The 20,743-nt window shown below is 37.0% G+C and overlaps 1 protein-coding gene across 2 annotated transcripts in view; it reads left to right on the top strand.

The window, feature by feature from the left end:
• Positions 1-19,903, top strand: part of LOC148943138 (uncharacterized) — a 134,432-nt gene extending 114,529 nt beyond the window's left edge. For both annotated transcript variants that reach the window (XM_089102256.1, XM_089102255.1), the window contains exons 3-4: positions 10,232-10,370; positions 19,065-19,903. In XM_089102256.1, coding sequence (XP_088958382.1) covers positions 10,232-10,370; positions 19,065-19,559 — 634 coding nt within the window. In that variant the 3' untranslated portion in view covers positions 19,560-19,903. The remainder of the gene's footprint in view (positions 1-10,231; positions 10,371-19,064) is intronic.
• The last annotated feature ends 840 nt before the right edge of the window (positions 19,904-20,743 follow it).

The following is a 20,743-nucleotide window of genomic DNA, read 5'->3' as shown; positions in this document are numbered from 1 at the left end:
TTAATAGATTCAGTTCTATAAATTTCTTAATCATAAAAAGTTCGTCAAAATATGCAGCACAAAACATTGTCACAGAAATTGTGGCTTTTGATGGGGCTCTCTTGAAAGGATGGAACAAAAAATAATCAGGGGCGTAAAAATACTCGGGCACAAAAATCTAGAAAATTACTTTAAAAATAAATTTCTATGTAGATGGTTGTTGCTTCTTCTATGAAAAAAAAATTTGAGAAATTTTTTTGCTGGTACTTGTCAAACAGTTCGTGGTAACGAACTGGAAGTAAGGAGCAACCCGGCTCAATAGTAACAGAAACTAAAAAAAAATGGAATTTGGATACCAGTAGATACATCAAAAGAATTGGATTTTTATCCTGATTTCAATGATTATGCCTGATTTATGCTGATTTAGTCTTACCCATCAAAAGTTGCCTTATTTGCCTTGTTTTCGAAAAAGGGTGAAACACGCCTTAACAGTGATAGAATCTTAATGAAAATCGAACCATCTTATACAGCGCAACAGAAAACCCTACTGCAGATGTTTCAAACTCCTATCTCCCAAAATGTGGAATTTTGTATTTTTTGCCAGAAGAAAGATCACGGATACGTGTTTATTTGTTTGTTTTTTCATTTCAGGGGTTATCGTATCGATCCAGTAGTCCTAGAATATCGTAAGATGGCTCATTCGAACGGAAATTAAAAGTTCTAGTATCCTCTTTAAATGACCAAAAAAATTTGAGGGCAACTTGGCCCCCTCCCACGCTCATTTTTTCCCGAAGTCACCTAATCAAAATTTTCAGATAGACATTTTGTTCGTCATATTCGGAAGTCTAATAAATATGTCTTTGAAGATGACTTAATCCCCCGCAGTTCCCGGGGGAAGGGCTACAAGTTATGAACTTTGCCCATTATTCACATATAATATTGGTTATTGGGAAGTATACAGACGTTTTCAGGAGGGATATTTTTCTTGCGGGAAAAAGAAACAAACGAACTAACACCCATCCGTTATTTTTCTTCTGGCAAATAATACAAATCTCAACGCTTTTGCAGGTCGGGGATTGAAACACATATTATACAGCGGGTTTCTCTCATACGCCGATTCTACTCGTTTTATTTCAATTAAAACTCTTTGACTTTTAGTGGGTGTGTTCTCCCTCTTTCAGGCATATATTGTTGTTATGGAAGGGATGCTCGTATAAAATTCATAGAGGGCTCATTTGATTGGAAATTGAAATTTGTAATTCACTTTTTAAGATTCAAAAGTGATTGGAGGGCAGCTAGCCTCCCCCCACGTTCCATTTATTTTTTCCGCAGATGCACTTCATATAGAAGGGGTCGTCGTATAAACTTGAAAGGGGGCTCATTCGATCGGTAATCGAGAGTTCTAGTGCCATTTTTAAGGGTCAAAAGCTATTGGAAGGCAACTAACGCCCCTTCCACGCCCACCGTTTCCCCAAACACTTCTAATTAAAAATCTTGAGATAGCAATTTTGTTCAACGTAGTTGAAAGTTCTGGAATTTATATCTTCGAGCAGGACACTCCCCCACAGTCTTCAGGGCAAGGGTTATAAGTTATGACATTGCCTAAGAGGCAAACATGGTTCTTATGGAAGGAATGCTCGTATAAACTTCAGAGAGGGCTCATTTGATTGGAAATTGAGAGTTCTAGTTGACTTTTCAAACGTCAAAAGACATCGGAGGTTAACCAGCCCCCCAAACCCATTCTTGCAAATGTATCCGATAAAAATTTTGAGATAGCTATTTTGTTCAAAATAGTTCAAAAATCATATAACAAAAACTCCGATGTCGACACAACCCCCAGGGCCCGTGGGAGAGCGTTGGAAGTTAAGCCCTGGGGGCATATATGGTTCTTATGGAAGGGATGCTCGTATAAACTTCAAAGAGAGCTTATTTAAGTGGAAATTGAAAGTTCTAGTTCACTTTTTGTGTCAAAAGAGATTGGAGGGCACCTAGCCCTTTTTCCCTCAAACCTATCCAATAAGAACTATGAGATAGCCATTTTCTTAAAAATAGTTAAAATATCATATACTAAAATCTCCAGGGCCGACAAAGCCTCTTGGGGTTCATAAGTACGTGTTGTAAGTCATTTCGTGAAAAAAGATATGGTTTTTTGTGAAGAGAGACTTATCACCATTTCAATCAGGGATCATTTGATTGTAGATTGTCAATTCTAGTTTAGTTTTTGAGAGTCAAAGGAGATCAGAGGGCAACTAGGCCCCCCTCCCCTCATGCCTTATTTTTCCAAACCCATCTGATGAAAAGTTTGAGATGGGCAGTTTGTTAAAAGTAGATCAAAGTTTGGATAAAAAAAACTCCGGTGTCAATACAACCCCTCAGGGCCGAGGGGAAGGCGTTCTAAGTTATGCCCTAGAGGCATTTGTGGTTCTTATGAAACGGATGCTCGTATAAACTTCATAGAGGGCTCATTTGATTGGAAATTGAAAGTTCTAGTTCTCTTTTTAAGAGTCAAGAGAGTTAAGGACAACTAGCCTCCCCCACACGCCCTTTTTTCCCCAAACCCATCCGCTCCAAATTTTGAGATAGCCAGTTTTTTTTTATTATTCAACAATTAGATAGCAAAACCTCCGGTGTCGACAAAAACCCCCCGGGCTCAAGAGTTGGCGTTGTTAGTTTTTGCCTATGGGCTTATGTTGTTCTTATGGTTCATAGGGTTTCTCGCAGGAGGTTCAAAGAGGGGTCATTTGATTGGAAGCAGAAAGTTGTAGTTCACTTTTTAAGAGTCAAATGATATCCGTGGGCAACTAGCCCCCCCCCCCACACACACACGCCCTTTTTTCCCCAAGACAACATTTTTAAAATAGCCTTTTCATTAAAAATAGCTCAAAGGTCTGATAAGAAAAACTCCTGTGTCGACGCAACCCCCAGGGACCGGAGGCAGGCTTTATGAGTAATATTCTGGGGACATATATGGTTGTTATGAAAAGGATGCTCGTATAAACTTCATAGAGGGCTCATTTGATTGGAAATTTAAAGTAGTAATTCACTTTTTAAGAGACAAAAGTGATTGGAGTGCAGCTAGCCTCCCCCACACTCCATTTTTTTTTTCCAGGGGCACTTCATATAGAAGGGGTCGTCATATAAACTTTAAAGGGGGCTCATTCGATTGGAAAATCAAGAGTTCTAGTGACCTTTTTAAGAGTCAAAAGTGATCGGAGGGCAACTGCCCCCCCCAAGCCCTCTTTTCCCCAAATACATCTGATAAAAATTTTGAGGTAGCCATTTCGTTAAAAATAGTTCAAAGGTCAGATAAGAAAAACTCCTGTGTCGACACAATCCCCCAGGGCCCGGGGCAGGCGTTGTAAGTATTGCTCTGGGGGCATATATGGTTCTTATGGAAAGTATGTTCGTATAAACTTCGGAGAGGGCTCATTTGATTGGCAATTGAATGTTCTAGTTCACTTTTAAAGAGTCAAAAGATATCGGAGGGCAACTAGCCCTCGCCCCTCAATGCCCTCTTTTCCTCAAACCTATCCAATAAGAACTTTGAGATAGCTATATTTTTAAAATAGTTCAAAGATCATATAAGGAAAACTCCGGGGTCGACACAACCCCCCAGGGCCCGAAGGCAAGCGTTGTAAATAATGCTCTGGAGGCGTATATGGTTCTTATGGAAGGGATGCTCGTATAAACTTCGCAGAGGACTCATATGATTGGAAATTGAAAGTTCTCGTTCAATTTTTAAGAGTCAAAAGATATCGGAGGGCAACTAGCCCCCCCCCCCCCCTTCCGTGCCCTATTCCTCAAAGCCATCCGATAATAACTCCGAGAAAGCCATTGTTTTCAAAATGGTTCAAAGATCATATAACGATAACTCCGGGGTCGACACAATTCTTCAAGGCCCGGGGTTGGCATTGTAAGTTATGCCTAGGGGGCATATATATCTTTTATGGAGCAAATAATTATAGAAAGATCAGAGAGAATTCAATTTAATCACACTTGAAAGTTCTAGCCCAGTTTTTAAGATTAAGAATAAAGCGGTGGGCAACTATCCTCCCACGCCCCTTTTCCCCCAAATGCATTCGAAAAAAAATTTGAGATAGCCATTTTGTTCAAAATAGATCAAAAGTCAGATAAAAAAAACTCCAGTGTCGACACAACCACCCAGGGTCCGGGGGCAGGCGTTGCAAGTTATGCCCTGGCATATATGGTTCTTATGAACGGGATGCACGTATAAACTTCAGAGAGGGCTGATTTGAATGAAAATTGAAAATCTTGTTCAATTTTTAAGAGTCAAAAGAGATCGGAGGGCCCCTATTCCCACCCCCCCCACGCCCTTTTTCCCCAAACCCTTCCGATACAAATTTTGAGATAGCCATTTTTTAAAATAGTTCAAAGGTCAGATAACAAAACTCCGGTGTTGTCGCAACCCCCAGGGTCCCGGGGGGGGGGGCATTGTAAGCTATGTCCTGGTGCCGTATATGGTTCTTATGAAAGGGATGCTCGTATAAACTTCAGAGAGGGCTCATTTGAATGGAAATTAAAAGTTCTAGTTCATTCTCTCAGAGTAAAAAAAAGATCGGAAGGTAACTAGTCCCTCCCGCCCTCTACGCCTTTGGGTTTATCGGATGGATAAACCCATCCGATAAACATTTGAAGTGACCATTTTTGTTAAAAATAGGTCAAACATCAGATATTAAAACTCCGGGGTCGACACAGCCCCCTAGGGACAGGCGTTGTAAGTTATACTCTGGGGATATATAGGGTTCTTATAGAAGGGATGCTCGTATAAACTTCAGAGAGGGCTCATTTGATTGAAAATAGAAAGTTCTAGTTCATTTTTAAAAATTCAAAAAAGACCGAAGGGCAATTATCCCCTTTTTTAAAATTAAATATTTAGTTGGTATTTTGGTTAGGTTAAGTTAGGTTATCTTAGGTTATGTGCTCTGGGCGGCCACCCTCCATAATTCTTGTGGTGGTTTTCATAATTTTGTTACTAAAGCATTGTATTTTCGTCATATTTTGTTTTAATTTCATTAGCATTCACCCAAACTTTACTTCTCGAGTGTGTTTTATATAATAGACAAGTACCAAATACTGTTTTTAGAGTTTTGGTTACTATTGTCACTATATTCTTATAGTTCGTTACCACAAACTGTTTGATATGTTAGCACATAAATCCAAAAACTTAAAGATTAGGACGTTAACTGCGCTTATTAGGTGTTTCCATATCAAATAAAGGAATTTGGAGAATTATTGGAGGTTCGATTAGATATTAGAAGTAAAGATTAAAACCATAAGACAATTTCCAGAGAAGATACCCCACCCCTTACTCCCAACCGACTTCAATCATCAAACTACAATCGACTTAATCTATCTAGTTATATTACGAATCCTATTATAAAAAATACTAAGTCCTATTTTCTTTTTCAAAGATTTCTTTTTTCATTTAGAAAATTATACTTAATCTATACCTACCTTCTTATTTTTCAATAACTCCATTTCTGTTCTATTTGCAGATGTAGAGGGTGTATTCATATTAACCATTCACTCCACTTTCAAAGGTTTTAACCGAAAAAAAAAAAAAATCTAATTTAGAACTGATAGATTATTGAGAAAAAAAACCTTAAATTTGAAGACAAAAAATTCGACCTGAGCAAATGTTGTGAAATTAGAAGTATAGAACATTTTTGCAATTTTGTGATTAATTAGGTCCGTCTGTTATCTTGATGATAACGCTCTGAGGTCTGGGAAATCGGAAGTTTTGAAGGCGGTATGCTTGCATAAATGCTAATCTGGAACATATTAGGAACTATAGTGAATCTCTATTTGGGATTTTTTTAATTATTCAGCTTTTTGCATGGTTTATTCGATTGAATCATGAATCTACACGCTATTTTTTGAAAAATTAATCGACTTGGCTTAAAAAAACTATTTTTAGAGCAAATATCACTATAAATCACTGACTGTAAAAAAACCACTAGGTAACATAAAAAATCACTAGAAATAGTGATAAATCATGGTACTGTTCTATTAACCGGGCACTTTTATATAGTGCTAGTTTGGTTAATGCTAATGAAATAAAATAAAATTAGATGAATATATAATAGTTTAGGAACAAATTTTAGTTATATATTTGTATATTAGGGGGGGGGGGGCAACGCATACCATATATTAAATACGTAACCTAACCTAACATAGGTACCTCCCCCCCCCCATAAACTCCCAAAAACAACAATTTAAATACAGTTCTTGCCTTTGTTTATATCCCAGAAGGCATTGTAAACCTGTTTTCATCAGGCGTCTCCATCTATTTCGTGACTGGTATGCTTTGCCGTATTTAAAAGAGCCCTGTTAATAGAACAGTACCTAAATCACTAGAGGTGGCAATACTGGCACCAACACAGATCATAGTCCACCAGTCTCATTTGCGTAACACACAAGTATGGCTGGCTACTTTGTACCACTACGCATGCGCGTAGATGATGGGTATTAGAAACTTTACCCGATGTGTCAATTTCAAACCAGAAAGATTGTATTAGTCTTACTTTTGTTTTCTTAGGTAGTATTTTCTTGCGTAGTATGTTTTTTGTATAGCTATTGTTTCCTACTTAGTTTTTTTTTACTTTTATCTTCAAGCTCTTAGTAGTTCTTATCGCTGAGCAGGTTTCAGATTCAATGGAAGCGTAGCTTTTCTAATTATATGGTATTCTAATGGTATGCTAATTTATACTTAAGATTTAGCCATTTATGTATTATTAAGCCTATAAAATGCTGCAGTGGTGACTAAGATTTTTGATAAATTTTCAGCAGATACCAAAGTAACAAAGATATTAAGTAACAAAAGAGATTGGGCCACTACAAAAGTTTTGTTTTCTGCCAGTTTGGGCCACAAAATATCCGTTTTTGCGCAAAAAGGCAAGAATGATAAAAAACAAATTCTAGAGCCAATCAATTTTTCGGTTCCAGAAGAATCAAATTCCAGATAAAAAACAGATTCTAGAGCCAGTCGATTTTTCGATTCCAGAAGAATCAAATTCCAGATCTTCTGTTTCAAGATTCATCTGTATTCAAGTTGGATATTTATTTCAGTTGGTGAATTCATGTGTTATCCCCTGTCTAGCTTGTCATTCTGGGGATTATTAAGGTGGGCGACTGGATTTTTTATTTTATTTTTTTTTTTGTTGGTATTTTTTTTTTTCTCCCCTGTTATTTCCGGGCCATGGAGCCCTATGGGGGAGATTCTGTTGATGTAGTTGTTTGTTTATGATTTTTATTGTTAAATAAAGAACTCGCTCACTCAAAAAAAAGATAAAAAATAAGTTTTAGAGCAAATCGATTAATAATAATACACAAAAAAGCCAAATTTCAGGCCCTGATTTGGAGGGTGGTTTTGAGGCACAAATGGATAGTGGTCATTACATTTGTATAGAGGAGAAATCTGATTCAAATGGTATATTTTTATTTCTCTGGCTGATTCCTGTCCTATGCTACACACTAACCCAGCGTAGTTTGTTCCCTATTTTTAAATAGATACTTGGCCTATTGCAGCAAAATTCTTACTTCATTATATGCAGACAAGTTTTTTTCTGATTAAATTTTAGAGTTGCCACTAGATTCGCTGCATTATGTACAAAGCTTATGTACTCTTAACATTATGTGCTGCATTATGTGCAGCACATAGCTTATGTACATAACCTATGCAGCGTACACACATAGCATAATGCAGCGTACAAAGCTTATGTACGCTGCATTATGTGCATTATGTACTCTTAACATTATGTACAAAGCTTGAATATTTTTTTTCAAAAGGAATTCAGTAAACGTTTTCAGGGTAGCTTAGGGTTATATCCCACCCTTAAAAGTGTGACTGAAATGTAACACCAATGGCTTTGATTATACATTTAAAGAACATTAGGTGGGTTTATTTCAAAGGGCATATTTCCTTTTTTTTCGATTTTATTACTGTTTTATTTACTCGTATACCTTTATGTAATTACCTGCAAGTATTTTGAATGAACCTCTATAGACAAAAGAAACACTTCTGAAACAATTCAGTCTATTCAATCCAGCAATTCCTTCTAGGTGTTCCATCCTCTGTTTACATGCGTATGTGCTTGTTTGTTCAGAGCTTAAAACGCATAACTGGCTAAGTCTAAAAGCAAAGTTAGTCAAGAACGTATCCATTATGTTATTCGGGGGAGGGGATTACAAAAAAAACTTTAAAAACCGAATCAAAATTTTGTTTATATTCATTTTGTCACGTTTTACAAGTCGGACAAAGATTGGGTATAGGGTCAGACAAACAGGGGGTAGGGGGCTCAGACCCCCTACCCTCCCGGATATGGCCTTGTAATTAGTATACCTATGAAAGGCAACTTTTTCATTCTCTCTGAAAGATGTACAGTATCAGAAAATGCAAAGAAGCTGAAGGGAAAAGTTAGAGACACAAATGCCTAAGCCTATAGTTAGGGTGTTTTTTCACAGTTAAAAATAAGTTTGGAAGAATTGGAAGATAAGTATGCAAACCTAGATTAGAATATTATAAGCCACAGTGATTACAGTGGCCAAATATGGCTCTGAAGCATGGGCGCTCCGAAAAGCGGATGAGGATTTGCTAGATGTTTTCCAGAGAAATTGCCTACGAATTGTTCTAGCTAACCGGCTGACTGGCCTTATTTCAAACAGTAGGCTGTTCGAAAAATGTGGTTCAACCTCGCTTTGTAGGGCTAGCCTATAATGAAAGAATTATTGAGATGGCTAGGGCATGTTGTGCGGATGAAGGATAACAGATTGCCGAAGATTGTCCTTTTCAGCCAATCGTCTAGGGATAAATGGAAAGCAGGTCGTCCTCGTCTGGGGTGGGAGGACGTTATAAAAAAAGATTTAAAGGAAATGGGAACTTCCTGGGAGGTGTTAAAAGGAAGGCTTTGAATAAATTTGGATGGAGAAGGAGTGTTCGTAGCTGTGTTGGCCTCAGACGGCTTGGTGCTGCGGTGAGTTGTTAGTAGTAGTAGTATATGTGTGTCATTTTTCAAATGACCGTAAGACTCGTGGGCGACAGTTGCCACTCTGCAACAGAATAGGCTTAGTAAAACAAATTATGTCACATGTTCTTTTTGTTTTATTTAAGCGCTACGTGGATCGAAAGCAAGGGGCAACTATTCTTCGTGTCCCTCCAAAGACCTTTAAGGTATTGAACAAAGAATTTCAAGATAGTAATTTTATCACCGTATTTAAAAACCTTGGAAAGTATCCTTTCAGGGGTGATAGGATTTGTGCTTTCCTGGGGATGAGGTTCCAAGTATAGCCAAAATCTCACAAGTGAATCTTCGTAGTTGTTTATTAGAATTCCTCAAAATACAACCTCAATATCTCAACGTAAATTATAAAAAAAAAAAACTGAAAAATAAATCAAATTATCAACCATAATAACCAGCCCTCTGTGTTACTAATTAGTCAAGCCTTTCGAGCGGATAATGAGCCCTTTGTTGTAGGAATTAGCGTTTGATTGGTAATTAATATCAGTAATCATATATCAGTAATTCGTCTAATATTAGCTCAATTTGTTTATTAATGATTTTAAGGCTGTCGTAAGTGCACGAAGGTCCAATCCTTAGGGACTGGAGATATGAAAAACGACATGAAAAATATGCATTTCTTGTCCGCCATTTTTTCGATTCTATCAGAAGTGGAAGGAGGTTTTTTGGATCAATCTGTGGAGAGATATTAATCCCTCCTATCCTCTATCCTCCTTGTACAGATATGTTTTCAACTATAAAACAAACATTTTGGTTTTTCACTGGGGACTTACATGTTATAGCGACCACGCTTTATTCTTGATCTGTAATGAAACCGGTTTTATGTGTCCACTCGGAGATAATCAGCTTGCCCTGAGCCAGATATTATTATTATGCAGGTATATTTTAATTAAATATTCAATATATAAAGGTGGTTATATTAGGTTAGGTATTTAATATAATGCGTTCTGGGGCCTGCTTTCCATATTTCTCAGTTGCGCTTTCCATAATTTTGTTACTAAAGTGTTAAATTTTCATCATATTTTGGTATGTTTTATCAGGATTAACCTAACTTCACTTCTTTGGTGTGGTCGCTATAACTCGTAAGCACCCTTTATTGTTCTAATGATTTAATTTTTACTTTAGAAAATGCTACAATCTTCATGTTGTTGCAAGATTTGTAACTTGATGATTTGGATCATTATTTGATGTTATATTTTTTATCTTATTTTTAGTATCCCGTGCCCACTCTGCACCACCTATCGTGTCAATAGACGAAATAAAGATCAACTGGATCGCCATCTTCTTCTAAACTGTTCAGGGCGTCTTTTTATACAAAAACTAACAGCCAAGCGTATTCGCGACTTATCCATGGTAACAAATCCTCTTGATAATTCATCTATGTGTTTTCCACTTTAAAATTATTTCCTGATTATTTTTTTTTCTTATTGCTTTAATTAGGTCTATTACTTTCGCTAAATCCAGGCTTTGGCCAAGGGTTCTTTGCATCAACAAGGTTACGAGTTCTGGAGGTTTTCTGTATATCTAGTTCTATACGGGCTTTTGCGTATGTGCCCGGTTGCCGGTTTTTCTGTAGGTAAGTGTATTTCATCTCACGTAAAAATATATCATTTCGTTAAAAAAAAAAAAAATAAAAAAAATGTATAAGCGATGACGTAAATGCACGTTGCTAAGATTTTAAGGAAGGGTGATTATTTTTCCAAGAAGGGTGCTGAAATCTAAGCGCATTGAATTTCGCGGGTCGCTTTGAGTTCTCCCTCTCTTTCTCTCTCCCTCTCTCTCTCTCTCTCTCTCTCTCACTCCCTCCCTCCCTCATCATATCGCAGACCCTTGATGAGTTTAGAACTGCGAAATAGGCTATAAAAAATATCTAAAGAAGATAGGTGATCCTAAAATATAGCATAAAAAGAGAAATGCTTTATTGAGATCCATGGCAATTTTTTTTTCGCCCACTTAAACTTTGTTACATCAAGAAAGTGCTATAACAGGAGTCACTAAGCTTTTGGACTTCAGTAAGATAAAAGAGAAATGCCAAAAATAGGAACAATGGGCCATTAATGACCCTCAAAGCATTTACATATGGTGTGTGATCAGAATTCATCGCATTAACTTCCCCTCTAAAGAATGTGTTATTAGAACCATATACCCCAACTAGAGGACTGTTGTAACTAAGAGACGCAAACAGTTAGGAATCTAAAATTTTCCCAGACTTGCCAGAGATTCTTATTCAACTTATCAGATACATTTTCTTTTTTTATTGACTCCCGAGCCAAAACGTCCATATGCCTAGTCTGACTCATGTGAAAGTTGTCGGCTTCTTCTTCTTGTTTGGATTGTTGTGGAAATGCTTTTGCATAATCTCATCGTCAGAATCATATTCTGGACCCTGGGGTGAGTTTCTGAAGCTGGGATCAAACTCCAAGCTCCTTATCAAACAGTTCGTGGTAACAAACTGTAAGTAAGAAGCGATGCGGCTCAATTTTAACCGAAACTCTAAGGAGCAGGGTCATGATAACAATAGATACACTAAAAAAACCACATTTTGATGCTTATTCAAAATATAAAAAATTCATGAAGTTTAATGTTACCCTCAGAAGTTACGAGCCTGAGAAAATTTGCCTAATTGTTGAAAAGAGGGGGAAACATCCTCCAACGCATCGAGTGATCCTAATGAAAATCACACCATCAGATGCAGCATATCAGAGAACCTTACTGTAGAGGTTTCCAGCTTCTATATACAAAAATGCGGAGTTTCGCTTTTTTTGCCAGAAGCAAGATCACGGATGTGTAATTATTTGTTTTTTTTTGTTTCGTTTTTGTTTTTGTTTTTTCAGGGATGATCGTATCAACCCAGTGATCCTAAAAGATCGAGAAAGGGCTCATTTGATCGGGAATCAGAAGTTCTAGTGGCCTTTTTAATTGACCAAAAATACTGGAGGGCAGCTAGGCCCCCTCCAGTATCCTTTTTTCCCAAAGTCTTCCGATCAAAATTTTTAGATAGCAATTTTGTTCAGCATAGTCAAAAGATCTATTAACTATGTATTTAAGGATGACATGACCCTCCGTAGCCTCCGGCTGAAGGGCGGCAAGCTATGAACGTTGCCCATTGTTTACACATAGTTTCGGTTATTAGGAAGTATACAAACATTTTCAGGGGGATTCTTCTGGTGGGGTGTGGCTACGTGGGAGGATCTTTCCACTGAGAAAACTTTTGTCGGGGAAGGGAATTCTCCTGTGGGGGGGGGCTGGATTTTGTGACATTATTTGAAAAACAATCAGAAATTAAATAAAAAAACAATTTTTTGCAATTGAAAGTAAGGAGCAGCATTAAAATTCAAAACGAACAGAAATTATTACATATATGAAGAGCGTTGCCCCTCCTCAACGCCTTGCTCTTTTAAACAACGCCAGGAAATCTGGCTCCACCTCCACGGAGAAAATCCTACTTAACATCTTAATTACCCTTAATACCTCCATGCGTAAAATTGAGTCAATAAAGAGAAAGCAAGACATAAAGACTCCGTATAGGAATTCTGGTAAATTCCCCCAGTATACAATTTTCCCTAAGAAGCTCACCACCTAGAAAATTTCGTCCCCACGGAAGATTCTCCCCCTGCAAAGTCCCCCCAGCAAAAAAATTAGTCCTCCCCTTCCCGCCCAAAAAATGTATGCATACTTCCCAAAATATTAATACTAAACTTAAACAATGGGTTAATTTTGTAAAAAGTTCAAAATTCCACATTTTTGCAGATAGGAGCTTGAAACCTCTACAGCAGGGTTCTCTGATATGCTGAATCTGATGGCGTGATTTTCATTGAGATTGTATGAATTTTAGGGGGTGTTCCCCCCTTTTTTCGTAAATCAGACAAATCTTTTTAGGCTCGTAACCCTTGATAGGTATTACTAAACTTAATAAAACTTTTGTATTCAAAATCAGCATACAAATTCAACTGTTCTAATACATCTATTGATGACAAAATTCAGTTTTTTAGAGTTTCGGATACTATTGAGCCGGGTCGCTCCTTACTTACAGTTCGGTACCACGAACTGTTTGATAGAGACAAGCGATTATCTATTATTACTAAGATTTTACGGAGTTAATAGGTGATGATCTTTACACGTAGTGGGGTAAGTATACCCGGGGCTAGGCGTTTTCCCCCCGTAAATTCCTTCCCCCTTCCCCATAATCTTCTTGGATAATGATGGTTAGAAAGGAGGCAGATGCTTCAAAGGGTGCATTTTAATGTCCAAACATCCTAACTCTTATTGAGCCTACAGGTAAATACAGAATTAGTTCTAAGAAAGGGGAATGGAGATAGAAATTGATATTTAATCTCACTTGGTTTCTGGGAATATTTCTGGTTTACGCTGTTATTATGAAAGTAAATAGTAACATTTCACCCCAAAATTAGCAGAATTTATTCCGTATAGGAGGTGGGCTGCTCCTTCCTCATTCCTCATGGAATGAGGGAGGGGCAGCCCCCCTCATTCCCTTGTGGTCGTAAATGTTTCGGAGGATAGTCATTTGATAGGAAACTGAGAGTTCTAGTCTCTCATTTTCCGGTCTAGTCTCTCAGTCTCTCAGTTCTTTTGTAAGTCGAAAGTGATTAAGAGACCAACCAGCCCCTGTCCCAGAACTGTTTTTGATGTCTGGTCCTTTGATACCCCTTAGGTTATCCAATCGGCATTTTGAGGTGTCAATTTTGCACTTCCTCTGTGGCTGCTCAATTTTGCGTGTGGGGGAATTATCTGGGGGAGAATAATCTGCGTTGGGTATTTTCGGGAGGAAGGTTGGCTCCCGTAGGCCCTGTCTCGTCTCGGGTATCTAGTTCGAAATTTCAGGATTTTTTTGTGGGGGGGGGGGGGTAAGGGAACTGGAATTTCAGGAAAAAGGAGCTCTTTTCATATGGCACTCAAAGCAAATTTAACAATAAGTATTTATCCAGTCATCTGAAAAAAAACCTTGACTAGTTAATATATATTGGATATTTGCCTGAGATACCAGCCTTAACCTTCTTTTCAACTACCCACGTCGTTTAGGCAGTAGGCCTTGTAGAAACAGTAGTTTCTTTGTTGTACTGTTGTGTCTTTAATTAAACTATAAACAAATTGCAACTAGATCCTATAAGACATCAGTTGAAAGAAGCAGACAGTTTTGGCTTCAAAGGACTCTTACTAATTTCCAATACTGCAGGCAAAACTGTCGATGTTTTCATCGTCGAAAACAATGGACAGAGTGAATAAAAACGATTTATATCAAGGCCGTATCCCGGGGGGGGGGTTACCTGGTTTGACCCCCCCCCCCCCGAAATTTTTGACCGAGTCGAAAATAAGTCGAAAATTAGTAAAACCTAGGCAAAAATCAGTAAAATTAGTCGAAAACTGAGTCAAAACTAGTAAAACCCCCCCGAAAAAAAATCCTGGATCCGCCCTTGATTTATATATTGACAATAGTCCCGTGGTAGCGCAGTTTCATTCATCTCTGCTTGGTGAAATAAAATAAAAAAAAGTTTTTGTTTCAACTGAAAGTAAGGAACAACAATAAAACTTAAACAAACAGAAATTATTACGTGTCTGAGGGAGGTTTCCCCATCCTCAATGCCTCGCTCTTTCCGCTAAAATTTGACTTTTTTCCAATTATTCAAGAATGACTCTTAAAATACAAAGGCCATTTAATTAGAATAATAAGCCTTTTTAAAAGTCATAAAAAAGCTTCTTCGTAAAGACCGAGGTATTGAGGAAGGGGCCACCCCTTTCATATACGTAATAATTTCTGTTCGTTTTTAGTTTCATTTTCAGTTATATTTGTTTCAGTTGTATTCAGCTCCTTTTTTCAGTTCAGTACGAGGGGAGGGGGGTATTTCAAGTTGGAAGAACTGGTCATGGAGGGATTTTCCATGGTGGAAAGGAACTTCCATGGAGGGGGTCGGACTTCCCGGTAATATTTAATCCAATTTCGCCCAAGTCTTTTTGGCAGCATTTGGAAAACAAATTCGGCAGCATCTTTGTTTGTTTGTAATGACTAATGACAAATCCTAATAAAATTAATTAATCCTAAAATCCTAATAATTAATTGGATTCCTGATCGTTTTTTAAATAATGCCGGGAAAGCCAGCTCGCCATCCATGGCAAATTTCCTTCCGGAACAAAAAATTTCTCTATGGAAATATCCTCCCACATACCCTCCCCAAAACATAAAATCCCCCCCCCCGCAAAGTATCACTGGTTCGAAACGATGATCCTTGAGTAAAAAAAAACAAAAACAAAAAAACTAATAAACACGCTTCCGTGATCTTTTTTCTGGTAAAAAATGTAAAATTCTACATTTTTGTATTTAGAAGATTGAAACCTGTACTGAAGGGTTCTCTGATATGCTAAATATGATGGTGTGATTTTCATTAAGATCACTCGATGTTTTTGGGGATGTTTCCTCCCTTTTTGGTATTTTAACTGTTTGGTATTAGTTAAACTTTTGCATTAATTGCATTTGCAATTCTCTCCACGAATAATTTGAAATCCTGAGGTCATTTATAGTTTGCCCCCCCCCCCCGACTAGTTCAATAAATTATGGTGGATGCGGTCTAGCAACTTTATTAGTTCAGTATTTCCAGAAACGGTCTCTTTTTACCTTATGTGACTTTCTCGTAGTATTTCGTATTATATGATATTTCTCTTACCCTAGTATTTTGGTGTTTGCATTCTTGTTTTTACGTAACTGGGTCTTTCTGTTATTGTCTTATTGTGTTTTTTAATTGCTGCGATAATATCGTGTCATCCCCAGTTGTTTTCCACCCCCATCCGGTTCACCGAAAATGCGTTGGAGATAATTTAGCATCTTTTGGCAGCGAAACCTTTCTAGAAAAACTGTCTTTATTTAAAATTTACGACTGGGCAAGGAACATACGACGGACAAATACTGCAGTCTTTTTTTTATCTTGTTTGACTCAGCTGGACTTAAGAGATCATACTTCTTTCGCCGTAGTCTTTCTTTCTACTAGCATGCTTTCTTTTTCATGGTCTGGGGAGTACATCTTGTAGTTTGGCTTTTGTTTTTCGTCTTTTTAGCATCGATCTTGCATTTTTGTTGGTTTAAAAGGACATTCGAAGTAATGTCGTTGTTGCAAAGTTTCCTTGAAGCTTGTTACTTTAAGTGGAAGTTAGTGATGTTAAAGGATGTTTCATTCTGGTGCTTATTTTTAACTCCTATGGTAAAAATATAAAATTTTATAAATGTATGAAATATGTAAAAATAACGTTCTAATTAATATTAATTGGCTAAGATAAAGATTAAAAAATGTATTTAACGTGTAAAAATAACATTTCATTTATTGTTAATTTATGAAGTCCGGTACCTTGGAAAATTCTTCAGTTCGAGACGCTTGTTTTTTTTTTTTTTGCTGTTTTTAGTAAAATAATAAATGCGATTTACAAAACAGTAATTTTAGTTATTGCTAGTTGATTAATAGAAAAATTGGGACTGTATCAAATTTTCGTTTTATCTATTTTTATTCTCTTAATAAATATATGAAATTAATAATTTATTTATTTCTAATTGATTAAAAGAACAGTTGAGAAAAACTGACTACTTAATGTGCTCTGGAGTCCCTGGGCTTCGCAGAACGGTTCGAAAGTATGATACAGATAAGCAAAAATAATTCTTCTCTCAAACACTTTAAACAGAATCTGATTCCTGGTCTTTGATCCACAAGCTGACTTTTATGGAGACTGACGAGGTCACTGCATAACCCTTGGACAATATACCATATTTCTGCCTTATTACTTACTCGTAGCTCACTCTAGTAGAATATCGACAGACCTTCTATGAAACCTTGAGGATCCTTAAAATCATAGTTTTTTCAGGGACGTAAATTTAGGGAGGAAGGTATTTTTCAAAGTTTTGGGGGCGGGCAAAATATATTCTTCAAAATATATTGGGCAATTTTGTTATTTTTTTCTATTTTTTCCAGTTAAAGTACCGAAAAGTATATCTTTTAATAATAATACAAATAATAATAAAAAAGAGTGTTGTCGAGGGAGGGGAGTAGGAGCAAAAATCTAAGAAGGCAAGTACCCCCATATGGAGGGGGTGGGGTGCAGACACCTCCTGGTCTAGATAGTAAAAAATACACCAGCGATGTGTTCGATATATGTAGCTTATTGCAACTGATTTTCATCACTGACACCCAATGAAAAGCACTCTCTTTGAAAGGATATAGTTTTCATTGGCCGTCAATGACGAAAATCAATTGCAATTGATTTTCATCACTGACACCTAATGAAAACCACTCTCTTTGAAAGGATATAGTTTTCATTGGCCGTCATTGACGAAAATCAATTGCAATCCGTTGCAATTGATTTTCATCACTGACATCCAATGAAAAGCACTCTCTTTGAAAGGATATAGTTTTCATTGGCCGTCAGTGACGAAAATCAATTGCAATCCGTTGCAATTGATTTTCATCACTGACACCTAATGAAAACCCCACTCTCTTTGACAGGATATAGTTTTCATTCACCGTCAATGACGAAATTGCAGTCTGTTGCAATTGATTTTCATCACTGACACCCAATGAAAAGCACTCTCTTTGAAAAGATATAGTTTTCATTGGCCGTCAGTGACGAAAATCAATTGCCATCAACTGCAATTGATTTTCATCACTGACACCTAATGAAAACCACTCTCTTTGAAAGGATATAGTTTTCATTGACCGTCAATGACGAAAATCAATTGCAATCTGTTGCAATTGATTTTCATCACTGACACCTAATGAAAACCACTCTCTTTGAAAGGATAGAGTTTTCATTGACCGTCAATGACGAAAATCAATTGCAATCTGTTGCAATTGATTTTCATCACTGACACCTAATGAAAACCACTCTCTTTGAAAGGATATAGTTTTCATTGACCGTCAATGACGAAAATCAATTGCAATCTGTTGCAATTGATTTTCATCACTGACACCAAATGAAAACCACTCTCTTTGAAAGGATATAGTTTTCATTGACCGTCAATGACGAAAATCAATTGCAATCTGTTGCAATTGATTTTCATCACTGACACCTAATGAAAACCACTCTCTTTGAAAGGATATAGTTTTCATTGACCGTCAATGACGAAAATCAATTGCAATCCGTTGCAATTGATTTTCATCACTGACACCCAATGAAAACCACTCTCTTTGAAAGGATATAGTTTTCATTGGTCGTCAGTGACGAAAATCAATTGCAATCCGTTGCAAGTGATTTTCATCACTGACACCCAATGAAAAGCACTCTCTTTGAAAGGTTATAGTTTTCATTGGCCGTCAGTGACGAAAATCAATTGCAATCCGTTACAATTGATTTTCATCACTGACGCCCAACGAAAACCACTCTATTTGAAAGGATATAGTTTTCATTGGTCGTCAGTGACGAAAATCAATTGCAATCCGTTGCAATTGATTTTCATCACTGACACCCAATGAAAAGCACTCTCTTTGAAAGGATATAGTTTTCATTGGCCGTCAGTGACGAAAATCAATTGCAATCCGTTGCAATTGATTTTCATCACTGACACCCAATGAAAAGCACTCTCTTTGAAAGGATATAGTTTTCATTGGCCGTCAGTGACGAAAACCACTCTATTTGAAAGGATATAGTTTTCATTGGTCGTCAGTGACGAAAATCAATTGCAATCCGTTGCAATTGATTTTCATCACTGACACCCAATGAAAAGCACTCTCTTTGAAAGGATATAGTTTTCATTGGCCGTCAGTGACGAAAATCAATTGCAATCCGTTGCAATTGATTTTCATCACTGACACCCAATGAAAAGCACTCTCTTTGAAAGGATATAATTTTCATTGGCCGCCAGTGACGAAAATCAATTGCAATCCGTTGCAATAAGCTACATTGAATGAGGGGTAGATCTTATCGTCTTTGCCACTCTACAAAGGACTATATTTAATAATAATTCTCCTGTGTTGACTGAACAATTAAGTTGTTTAATTAAAACTGGATAGTTAAAATTAAAAGATTAAAAGTGGTGAATAATTACATTTTTTCTAGTTACTGAATGATGATTCATTGGAACTAACTCGTCTATTTCAAGAGTGCAAACTATTGCAGTGGAACGATGAATTATCATCCGATCCCAACCACTGGACCAACCGAAGTAATCTGAACTCAAATACTCTCCCAAATATTTTGAAAGACGGACTAGCATTTATTAAAGCGTGGGCAAGTGAACTAGAAGACTGGCATTCCGAAGTGTCCATCACCGAGTATATACGCCTTGAGGCTGAGGCAGAAAAATTTTCCCCACACCCCTTTGGCGAGTATAATAGGAATGTGGAGCCAGGTATACTACACCTACTTCCACAACAACAGTTACCACGTCAGTCTCGTCTGGATTATGATAGTTTGATCTTGATAGAAAGAATTGACAGTATTTTTAGGCAATACAATCTTTGTGATGCTGTTGACATTGAGAGATCAAGGGTGCAAACTCTTTGGGAAGAGGCGGTGAGGGTTGGTCGTGCGGTCGACAATGGACAGATCTGAATCGTCTGTGCACAATGCATAGATCTGGAAGAAAGTAATGATGATATTGGCTTTACTGAGAATTTACTTTATTTTTGTTTTAATTTTTGTAAAAATATGTATTTAGACAAGTAGATTAGTATAACAAATGCTCTTGTGTCTTTTATAGCCTTTTTTGTTTTTCTTTCTATTTCTCTTTATTTTTTTATTGGACACCAGTAAAATTTACCACATTTCAACCAGGGTTTTTGAGAAATAAAGTAATAACATTATAGTGTAAAATCAAATATTCTTGTGAAGTATCACTGAAACTACTCTTTTTTGTTCTTTTCATTATTATATTTGTACTAAAAAAAAAGGGTGTATTAGCCTTTCCCCCCCCCCCCCCTTCTCTCATGAATCAAGATTCCACTAAAATTTATTGCATCTTGTTGCAAATACGCTTATTCTTGAGGTTTTTTCTTTTTGTTTATTTTTTCTCCTCTCGATACACAAAAAGAAACCTTTCCGCTCCGCCCTCTTCCCTCCGCCCCACCCTTCCTCCCTGGTCACATCCCTTGAAATATTGGGCAGATTATTTTAATGTCGTGTATAAAACGTTTTTTTTTTATTATTAGGTAATATGAGTTTGTAGTCGTTTGTACAAAGATTTGTTTCTGCCAGGTAGTATGGGATAGCCTGAGTCAATTTAACTCACGTTTTCTAAGCTTTTTGGCGAGAAAACAAATGCAGTGTGCATATTATTTCAGGCAAGTATATACGAGTTCAAGTCTGTTGGTATTTCTTCTCTTTAAGGGTGGGGGGGGGAATTGAAAAGAACGTGAAAATGCTAATTTTACTAAAAATTTTGGAAACTATGGTGGAGATTGTAAAAATGTTGGGGATACGGGAAACTCCTAAGCCTCTTCCTTACCTTGCGTGCGCAACTGCATTCCATATTTTATGAGGAGTGATTTAGCTTCTTCTTTTAGTTTCATTATATAATATCAAAATAAAAGAAATAAATAAGTCTTATCAGGGGATAAACGAAGGACAATTTGGAATATTCTTTAGCGAATATTTTTTTGGAGAGTTTGGTTGAGGCTATGGGATATGGTAACAAACTGGATCAAGGCTGAAAAAGATGCTTTGGAGATATAGGCTCCTTAAGTTAAATCCCTAATTTGTATCCCTTGCTTATTTTGCTCAAATAACTACAAAGGCTG

Source organism: Artemia sp. Qi Xiang Cuo, chromosome 16 (assembly GCF_049724085.1).
Source record: "Artemia sp. Qi Xiang Cuo chromosome 16, ASM4972408v1, whole genome shotgun sequence".
Lineage (NCBI taxonomy): Eukaryota > Metazoa > Arthropoda > Branchiopoda > Anostraca > Artemiidae > Artemia > Artemia sp. Qi Xiang Cuo.
This window is presented reverse-complemented; position numbering and strand designations above follow the sequence as displayed.